Raw genomic sequence first — 10,993 nt, 5'->3', positions numbered from 1 at the left:
TTCATTGTTTCTGCTCTTTGTCCAAGTGTTGATGGGTGGAGTGTGCGCGCGCTCGTGTATATATGCATGCGTATATGTTTGTCAGGCATGTTGTAGGCTCCATATACCTTTTAATCTCTCTCTCTCTCGTTAAATTTCAATTTTATATGTGGGATCAGTGAAGGATTGGTGGCAACTAAAAAAAATTTAAAGGTTTAGTGTTAGGAAGTGGAATATAATATGAGTAATGTAATCTGTGTATGTGTGGCTGCTTGGGGGTGTGTTGGTTGACTCCCTCCCTTTTATTGGTGTGGGCAGGAAAGTTTGAGTCAGGCCTTGAGGATAGAGGAGTTTGAAGACTGATTCTGACTGAAGGTAAGGGAGTAAGGACAAATCTGATTGTGACTGAAGGCAAGGGAGCAAGGACATGCATTTGATGTGTGCAAGACTCGGTTTGAGACATTGCTTTCTTAACTGTGCCTTGTAACTGCCCCGTATCTGCACAGGTGTTGGATGAATGTGTGTGCCCAAGTGTGTCCAGCCTAGGGTACTGTGTTATGTAGGAGGGACACTGGCCAAGGGCAACAAAAATACAATAAGAAAAACCCACTGAGATGCCAGTCCCAGAAAAGGGTCCAAAACTGTAGTCAAAAATTGAAAGACGAGTGTCTTGAGACCTCCATCTTGAAGGAATTCAAATCATAGGAAGGTGGAAATACAGAAGCAAGCAGGGAGTTCCAGAGTTTACCAGAGAAAGGGATGAATGATTGGGAGTACTGGTTAACTCTTGCTTTAGAGATGACAGAATAGGGGTGAGAGAAAGAAGAAAGTCTTGTGCAGCGAGGCCGTGGGAGGAGGGGAGGCATGCAGTTGGCAAGATCAGAATAGCTGTTAGCGTGAAAATAGTGGTAGAAGATGGCTAGAGATGCAACATTGCGGCGATGAGAGGGATACTGAAGACGGTCAGAAGAGAGGAGTTTGAGACAAAGCTTTTGATTCCAACTTGTCTAGAAAAGTGGTACGAGTGGAACCAGCCCCCTCAGATGTGGGAAGCATTATCTATACATGGATAGATAAGGGCCTTGTACAAAGCTTTTGATTCCAACTTGTCTAGAAAAGTGGTACGAGTGGAACCAGCCCCCTCAGATGTGGGAAGCATTATCTATACATGGATAGATAAGGGCCTTGTACAGAGTTAGCAGCTGGGGGGTGAGAAAAAATGGAGACGTCTCAGAACACCTAACTTCATAGAAGCTGTTTTAGTTAGAGATATGCGACGTTTCCAGTTTAGATTATAAGAAAGGACAGACCAAGGATGTTCAGTGGTAGATGTTTAAGAATCTTCCTGTTGAGGATAGATTAAGAAACTTTAAGATATGCAGGAAATTAAAGCAATAGGACAGTAGTTTGAGGGATTAGAACGTCACCCTTTTTAGGAACAAACTAAAACTTCCAGCAAGAAGGAAAGGTAGATGTTGACAGACAGCTGAAAGAGAGTGACTGGGCAAGGTGCAAGCTTGGAGGCACAGTTTCAGAAAACAATAGGAGTTGCCCCATCAGGTCCGTAAGCCTTCTGAGGGTTTAGGAGAATATCATTGCAAAGAATTTTAATAGGTAGCATGAAGTAGTCAGAGGGTGGAGGAGAGGGAGGAACAAGCCCAGAATTGTCCAAGGTAGAGTTTTTAGCAAAGGTCTGAACAAAGAGTTCAGCTTTAGAAATAGATGTGATAGCAGTGGTGCCATCTGGTTGAAATAAAGGAGAGAAAGAAGAAGCAGCAAAGTTATTGGAGATATTTTTGGCTAGATGCCAGAAGTCATGAGAGGAGTTAGATCTTGAAAGATTTTTGACACTGTTAATGAAGGAGTTTTTGGCTAGTTGGAGAACAGACTTGGCACGGTTCTGGGCAGAAATATAAAGTGCATGAGATTCTGGTGATGGAAGGCTTAAGTACCTTTTGTGGGCCACCTCTCTATCATGTATAGCACGAGAACAAGCTGTGTTAAACCATGGTTTGGAAGGTTTAGGTCGAGAAAGAGTAAGGAATGTATGCCTCCATTCCAGACACTATCACCTCTGTTATGCGCTCAGCACACAAAGACGGGTCTTTGACATAGAAGCAGTAGTCATTCCAAGGAAAATCAGGCTTGTGAGTAAAGTAGCCTCACATTTACTGACACCAAACCTAGAGTAAGACCAACGAGCCTCCATTTCCAGGAAATGCAGGCTGTGTGTGTGTGGGGGAGGGGGCAGGTTTACAACATTATTGCTTTTGCTAGGCATGTGCTGGAAGATTGTCTGAAAACTAGCTAAAAAAAAAATGACAGTTTAGGAGTACCTTGCACGAAAAAATTTTGAAACGTACTTTGTTGCTCTAGGAAACAATGAAAAAAAAAACCAGCTCTTGCTTTAAAAATAAATTAACTCGTACTCAATAGTCTCAATAGTCTCTGGAAGCAAGCACATTAGTGTTGGGGTTTGTGGGCCATTTAATATAATCCATTTGGTGATTTGCTCCCACATTTGGACTCGTTTAGAGGCTAAAGAAATATGATAAAGGAAATTGTGGATAAAGAAAAAAAAATGAGATGGATGGGCATTAAAATGATAAATACAGGAACTATTAGCAAACTAATTCAAAACTATATTTTCTGCCATTGTCGATATTGTATAATATCGACCGTAAGAAAGAACTGCGTAAAAAAAAATAAGACCGTTTTCATCACTTGAAACAATTATGTGTGTGTGTGTGTGTGTGTGTGTGTGTGAAATATTTACTGTAAAAAATAAATAAGACCGCTTTCATCACTTGAAACACACAATTATGAGGTTGTGTGTGTGTGTGTGTGTGTGTGTTAAATATTTATTGTAAAAAAATATAAATAAATGTAAGAATACAACAACGATATAGAGAAGAAAAAGACATTATAGGGGCATTCCTGTCTGAAAATAAATGTACTGAAGAAACAGAGAACAGTGCATAAATTTCGGATAATAAGAGAAGAAAAAGAGAGGAAACAAAGAGAACAGTGCATAAATTTCGGATAATAAGAAAGAAGAAAAAGAAACAGAAAACCCAGACTACGAGAAAAGACAACTGAGGAACGCCGTTTCAAAAGCAACATTCCCTGAACAGCAACTCGAAGTGAATAGGTTAGAGGATGAGAAAAATTCAGCGTGGAGTCTAGGAGGGAATGAGTTGCAACAGACAGATGAATACAATTACCTGGGAATGTGGATGAGTCTGAATGGCTGTGTGAAGGCAAAGAATGAAAAGATAGGCATGGTGAACCAGTGGGTGGGTCTTCTAGGAAGTGCAGCAATGATGAGGGCGAATAAATATGACGTGCTGCGAGAAGTTTGAAAGTGTGTGGCTGTTCCGAGCATAATATATGGTATGGATATGATTGTGTTGAATGAGAATGAATTAGAAAAGTTAGAAGTAGGACAGGATAGAGTAGCAAGGATGGCATAATGCACTAAGGTATGCAGCGATAGAGGCCTTAGAGGGGACATGGGTTAGAGTACTTTTCGAGAGAAACATGCAAAAGCAACCTTGAGGTACAAAGCTATATTAAAGAGGATGGATGATGCGAGACTAGTGAGAAAGGTGTTTCTGTGGAATGTCAGGAGTAGCAGGTGGGGGAAGAAGTGTGTTAAGATGATAGTAAAGAGTGGCTGGGCTTTTCAGTGGTCCGAGGGGAAGCATATTGAGTGACTGGAATATGATTGTCAGAAATGGAGAGGGTTTAGAATGGGATGTAAGAAAGTGGAAAAATGAGATAGAGTGGTGAAGCATGTGGGGAGTGAGTGAATGGGAAAATAAGATGGAACATGAGAATACTATGGAGTGGTATATAGAGAAAAGGGTCCCAATGTATGAAAAGTGGTATGAGGCAGGCTTGGGTGGTGATCTCTTCTGAGCGAAGGCACAGTGTATGGATGTAAATGCAGTTACAGATGGTCAGTCTCGCAGGAAAGTGTGCCAGATGTGTGACACGGGAGAAGATGAGAGGATGGAGCATGTGGTGCTGGAGTGTGTGAAGCATGCCAGAGACGGGGATGAGATTATGCAAATGGTGCTGAGGGAATTGGGACATGCTAGAGTGGAGAAGACAGGAAGGGAATGGATGGTGATGCTGCTGAGACTGTGGGGAAACGAATGAAAGGATGATTGAGGCTGTGAAAGAGTTCCTGGAGAAAATGTGGCGTGCCAGATGTAGGAACTAGTGGTGTGATTGATGCTGTATGACTCTGTATGCCATTTTCTGTTTGTCGTTCTTTTTTCCTCTACAGTAGTGCCGATGCAAAGGCTTGGGAGGAATCCTGAGCCTCCTGTAAGGTCAAGATCAAGATCAATCGAGCCACCTCGGAAAGTAAACATTGGAGTCCCTGCCGTTAAGAGGGTGGGGTAGGTATGTCTGGCTTTTAATTTACCAAGTTTCTCAGTAACACTAGAATAGTTTAATCGCAAATTTAACCAGTGTAATAACATTATTGATATAAATAATCATTAAATCTGAGCTGTTAAAGACACTGGGAAATTAGTGTTTTTTGACTCCCAAAGGAGATGAGGTTTTTGTGATGGCATCGTTATCATCAGTGAACACTGCTGGAGAGTGTACCCTGTAGTCCTTGTATCGGCGTAGAAGTAACGCTGGCCTACTAATTTGAATTGATTTTTTTTCCTGGTCATTTTTTTTCAGTCTTGACCTACACAATGAAGAGATTTGTAATGAAATAAACTAACTGGATTAATCTAAGACTAACTTAGTCCACAATGAAAATGCTCATGTTCTTTTAATAATATTCAACAACGTCAAGAGAGATACACAAAGAGGCAGCCCTTTGAATAATTATGTCCCGAGCCTCTTTTACTGTTCTGAAGATAAACTGAAGTGAAGGGAAGTGTACCGGTAATGCTGACTTGTAACAATATTGGCACCTGTGTTGATGTGTGATCCGTGTGGTTGGGCCCGCGTCCTGCATGTGTGAATTGCCAGTTATGCATTTTCTTTGCAGTGTTTACCACATTGGGGGAGCGAGGGTTCTCTCTCTCTCTCTCTCTCTCTCTCTCTCTCTCTCTCTCTCTCTCTCTCTCTCTCTCTCTCTCTCTCTCTCTCTCTCTCTCTCTCTCTCTCTCTCTCTCTCTCTCTCTCTCTCTCTCTCTCTCTCTCTCTCTCTCTCAACAAGAGATCGTTAAGAGAGAGAGAGAGAGAGAGAGAGAGAGAGAGGGGACACACACACACACACACACACACACACACACACACTATGCCCATCTGGTGACAAAAGTGATCATATCTCTTATCTGGAAAGAGAGAGAGAGAGAGAGAGAGAGAGAGAGAGAGAGAGAGAGAGAGAGAGAGAGAGAGAGAGAGAGAGAGAGGATACACACACATACACTATGCCCAGAGAGGGAGAGAGAGAGTGAGAGAGAGTGTATCCTTGCTTGCCCAACATAGTAACACTGCAAGGAAAATGCATAAAAGGCAACTTGCCTGCAGGACGCAGGTCCAGGCAGCCTGCCACCACCACATCAACACATGTTAATGTTTGTAATCAGCACATCTTTTGGAATAGTATTAAGGTAACATTTGTGTCTTCATCTGAGGGCTTGGTAAACCAAATTAATCCTAACATTAGATTTTTATTAATTTTATTCTTTCACAGCTGACTCCTTCATTGCCATGCCTCAACAAGTTAACTCAAAACCTTCATTGTGTACATTGTGACTTGAGAAAGCATCACATTTTTGCCCAGAATTGAAGAGTCTCAGAGTAAGCTAAGGTAATTTTTCAGAATCCCTTATTTGTTCCACCAGGCCTTGAGTGCAGGTGTGGCTGTAGAGCAGAACGGGACAGCGCTCAAGGCAGGCCGTGGTGCTCCAGGATGTGATGGGAGGACAGGAGGTCTAGTTTTGGCTCACCACACCACACACCGCACCACACAGCTTGCAGCCCACCACACTGGCATGAGTTAGCACCCCATGTCATGCCACATCTGCCACCATGAACAAGCTGAAGCTGCAGAGTCACCAGAAGACCTACAGGGGTTGGTGTTCAGGGAAGAAAATGTTGATACTGAAATGACATTAGTGTGGATTTAGATTCTCTTTTCTTTACTCTCTTGCTTTTTTTTTTTTCAGTCTATCACCTGAAGGATAATGCTTAGTCCATTTTCACCCAAAAGATACATTAGGTTAGGTTTAGTTTATTTTTATTTTCTTTACTTTCTTACTTTGTTTATATTTTTTACCAGAAGAATAATGCACACACACACACACACACACACACACACACACACACACACACACACACACACACACACACACACACACACACACACACACACACACACACACACACACACACACACACATCACAGCACATTACAATATCTAATCAAACAACCAAACACCCACCACTTTCCCCCAAAAATAGGACCTGCTGACACACACACACACACACACACACACACACACACACACACACACACACACACACACACACACACACACACACACACACACACACACACACACACACACACACCACATTACATTTCCTAATCTAGCCTAACCTAACCCCTACCACTACCCAACAGAGGAGGACCTGCTGGTGAACGTGAAGGACCTTGGGCCAGAAGTGAAGGCAGGGGATGTCATTGAGATCTACCACCCCGAGGATGACCTGCCGCGCCTGCTCCTCAAGATCCCCTCCACCCTTGAGGACATCAGCCTCCAGAAGGGTAATGACATCTGGTGTCTTGTGTTTGGCTTGTAAGTTAAGTGGTAGTGAAATGATAGGGCTGGAATCTATATTGCAGTTGTTGATTTTTTTTGTGTTTGTTACTGTATTTGATGGCTTAAAAAGATGCACCTTTTTTTCGCAAAAAAAGTCAGAAAGTGAGCCTGCATCTTACAAAGCCAAGGTTCAGGTTTGGGGCAGTGACTAGTGGTAAGTCTTTGGCAACAGTGGCCCTTACATCAAACCCCAAACATCTTCAAACGTGTAAACAAAGTGATGATTGCTCCTACACCACAAAAAGAACTTTTTTTTTTTTTTTTTTTTTTTTTTTTTTTTTTTTTTTTTGCAAGGTAACAATGTATAACAGGTCGTACTTACCAGTGATTTACATAGAATGACACCACTCAGGGAGAAATTAGGTGACGATACTTACATTGCATGTACCAAAACAAATTCATGGTCAGTTACACATCAAACCTGGCAACACACAAAATTCACTGCATTCCTTAGTATGATGCCATTATTCCTTCATACAGCTGAAATTGTGCCTATCTTTTAACATTCTTACCTTGCATACATGTTCAACAAAACTTGAAGCTAATGAGAAACTATTGCTGTTTTTTAGAAAATAGGTTATCAGCTAATGAAAGAAGAGATTTTATAAGTGAAGGGAGCATCAAATAAACTTTATTACCCCTCAGGGCTCTAACAATGTCACTGCCTACGGCATATTTGTTTAAGTCTCATAGCAGGATTGGTGTAAGGACCAGTGTTGGTAGGTCCTACCAAATATCATGTTTTTTTTTTTTTTAAATGTGAAATACTAGTATCAAATTAGGATCTAAATACATATGAGAGAGCTTCAAATATCAGGTGAAACCCTTCACTTCATATTCAGAGCTTAAACCTACCTATTTATTTATCAATTAATTAATCAAGTAATTAATTAATTATTTTTCAATGCCTGCCCAAACTGAGTTGCATCTTATAAGCCCATATGTCTTATAAGCTGTCAAATACAGTATTTCTAGTGTTTCATTGTTTTAATGTATTTTCCATTTTTTTTATTTTATTTTATTTATTTTGTCATTTTTAATGTTATATTTTTTTCTGATTTATTTATTTTGTCTGATTTATTTTGTTATTTTTCATGTTATATATTTTTCCATTTTTTTCTTTCTTGTGAGCCTGATTCATTTTTTACATTTGTACCAAAAAAAAATGAATATAGTAATCATAAACTCAGGGCACTACAAATAAATAAAAAGAAAACTTGTATGAGCACCAGAAATCATAACTTTAATATACTTAAAATACTTCCCCAAAAAAAGAGATTATCAAAACCATGAGATGTTCAGTGCACTTAAAAATAAAATCTTGTATTAGTACAAGAATCAAAAACTCACTATATAGAAATACAACAAAATAAAAGTGTTAAAATAAAAGTCATGAGATAGTGCACTAAAAAAAAAAAAAGTATGAATATAGAAATCATAAGAGACATGTTAATAATATTAAAACCATAGTATGGATATCAGAATCATAGAAGATAATCAATGAACAAAAAATACAGAAAATAAAACATTGTATGAATATAGAAATCACAAGAGATAGAGATGTCAGCAATATAAATCCCACAATATGTATATCAGAGTCACAAGCAATAGAAATACAAGGAATATAAAAACCATTGTGCAAATACCTCATAACATACACTCAGTGTGCCAGAAACACAAAAACAAAACAAAAAAGTGTATTCATGTATTCAGCCACCAGGAATTGTTCAAACAGGCTTTGAAAACTTCTCCAGGTTGGTAGGGCAGGCTTCCATGGTCCCCACATCAGTCACCATCTCCCAGTGTTGTGTAAAGGCAGGGGCTTGGTAAGTGCCATGACCAGATCCCTTCCTTGTCACCACGTGTTGGGTCCACAATGAACAATCAGTCAACAGGGCACTCCCATTTATTGTCTCTAGGGTAGCCATGGACAGACTGGACACAGATGCTTCAAACCGTCATTTATATATGCCAACACTGAGTCCCATTGGTGGCTGAATACAAAAATATACTCTAGAAACCATAAGCAATTGAGATGTCAGGAATATTAAAACCATAGTATGAACATCAACATCAATAGATAAACTCACCAGAAATAAGAATCACCCACACCCTCACCCCTTTTCTTCCCTCTCCTCCCACAGACACCATTACCACCAAGCAGAGCATCACCACCACCTTCCAACTGCCCAACTAAAAAAGTAAACATCAAGGCCAATAGATAAACACACCAGAAATAAATCACCCACACCCTGCCTTCCATTCCCCCCACAGACACCATTAGCATCGAGCAGAGCATCGCCGCCACCTTCCAGCTGCGCAACTACAAGGATGTCATTGTGAACACAGTGGAGCCCAAGGCGGTGGCACTGGAGCTGGTGGAGCTAACATTCAAGGACCAGTACCTTGGCCGCTCTGACATGTGGAGGCTCAAGATGCACATGGTGGGTGGTGGGTGTGGTTGCTGTGGTGGGTGGAGGGGTGGAATTGTTTTAGATGAAGGATGGGAGTCGCAGAGAAAGATGCAATGGATAGAAACAACTGGAGGAGCTGAACTTGGTGCTGACCCCCTCACTCTAGGGAAACAGTGAAAGGAGAAGAGGTGGTGTTTGGGATATGAGGAGAGATGGAATTGTGGTAGAACTGCAAAGGAAGGGAGTCACAAAGAAAGATGCAAGGGACAGAGTCAACTGGGGGAGACTAATACATGGCACCAACTGACTTTAGGGAAATTTCCAAAAAAGAAGACTAATGGTGTTTGTGGTAGGATGAGGTGCAGGTAGGTGATCTGGTCAGTGTCTGTGGTGTGGCAGCAGGAAGAGGAGGAGGTAGTGGATGTTGTTAGTAGCTATGGTATTTGTAATGGGGCTTTGTCCCTTGCATCTTTCTTTGTGACTCCCTTCCTTTGCAGTTCTACCACAATTCCATACTCTTGTTGTGATTGATAACTGGTTGCAGGAGCATAAAAACATAAGGGAAGCTGCAAGAAGCCATCAGGCCTACACATAGTAGTAGTAAACATACCTACTTATCTCCATCTGTTATTCCCATCCATAAATTTGTTTAATCTTCTAAAGCTCCCCAATAGCTTAGCCCTAGCAATCTGATTACTGAGTTTATTTCATTCATCCACCGCTCTATTTGAAAATTAATTTCTTCCTATCCCTTTTTTATATCTAACTTTTCAAGCTATCCTGAATACTGATCCTGAGAATTTTGCTTATGTCATCCCTGTTAGGATGACGTAAGTTAAATTCTCAGGATCAGAACTAAGTTTAGCCACTTTGCTCCAGATGCTTGAAAATGCACATTGCTCATATATGGCATAGGCCAGCAAGTGGTAACTTACCTAATTTCTAATACTATAACCTCTCTCTCTCTCTCTCTCTCTCTCTCTCTCTCTCTCTCTCTCTCTCTCTCTCTCTCTCTCTCTCTCTCTCTCTCTCTCTCTCTCTCTCTCTCTCTCCTCTCTCTCTCTCTCTCTCTCTCTCTCTCTCTCTCTCCCCTATATACACATATACACACACATGTAAAAAAAAAAGTAATACACATGTCCACTAATCATTGTCATAAGACAACCTTTCCAGCTGCATCAGCACACACACACACACACACACACACACACACACACACACACACACACACACACACACACACACACACACACACACACACACACACACACACACACACACACACACACACACACACACACACACACACACACACACACACACACACACACACACACACACACACACACACACACACACTTATTCCCCTCCCGTAAACCACAACTAGGTGTGTGTGTGTGTGTGTGTGTGTGTGTGAGAGAGAGAGAGAGAGAGAGAGAGAGAGAGAGAGAGAGAGAGAGATGTAGGGAGGAGGGAAGGAGAGGAGGGTAAGAGTGCAAGGAATGAACCAGGGAGGAGGGGGGGAACTATACCCCCCACACTGGCTCCCCTTCCTGGGTAGAGAGAGAGAGAGAGAGAGGGAGAGAGAGAGAGAGAGAGAGAGAGAGAGAGTAGGGAGGAGGGAGGGAGAGGAGGATAAGAGGGCAAGGGATGAACAAGGGAAGAGGGGAAGTACACCCCCAGTCTCTCCTCCCTGGTTGGAAGGGGTATAGGATGAAGGGAAGGATAGGGGAATGAGGAAGATAAGAGAAGGAGCATAGGGGGGAAACTATGATGTAAGGCTCTGCCAATGAGACT

The 10,993-nt window shown here is 41.5% G+C and overlaps 1 protein-coding gene across 7 annotated transcripts in view; it reads left to right on the top strand.

The window, feature by feature from the left end:
- The first annotated feature begins 139 nt into the window (after positions 1 to 139).
- Positions 140 to 10,993, top strand: part of LOC135113178 (GATOR complex protein Iml1-like) — an 81,721-nt gene continuing 70,867 nt past the window's right edge. For 6 of the 7 annotated variants that reach the window (XM_064028283.1, XM_064028286.1, XM_064028285.1 and 3 more), the window contains exons 1-4: positions 140 to 4,388; positions 5,802 to 6,031; positions 6,584 to 6,727; positions 9,057 to 9,226. In XM_064028283.1, the coding sequence (XP_063884353.1) occupies positions 5,989 to 6,031; positions 6,584 to 6,727; positions 9,057 to 9,226 (357 nt within the window). In that variant the 5' untranslated portion in view covers positions 140 to 4,388; positions 5,802 to 5,988. Of the gene's footprint in view, positions 4,393 to 5,801; positions 6,032 to 6,583; positions 6,728 to 9,056; positions 9,227 to 10,993 lie in introns of all 7 variants that reach the window. The other variant, XM_064028282.1, reaches the window with a different exon arrangement.

The sequence above is a fragment of the Scylla paramamosain genome, chromosome 25 (genome assembly GCF_035594125.1).
Source record: "Scylla paramamosain isolate STU-SP2022 chromosome 25, ASM3559412v1, whole genome shotgun sequence".
NCBI lineage: Eukaryota > Metazoa > Arthropoda > Malacostraca > Decapoda > Portunidae > Scylla > Scylla paramamosain.
The sequence above is the reverse complement of the archived record's forward strand: the minus strand, read 5'-3'. Positions and strand labels throughout refer to the sequence as shown.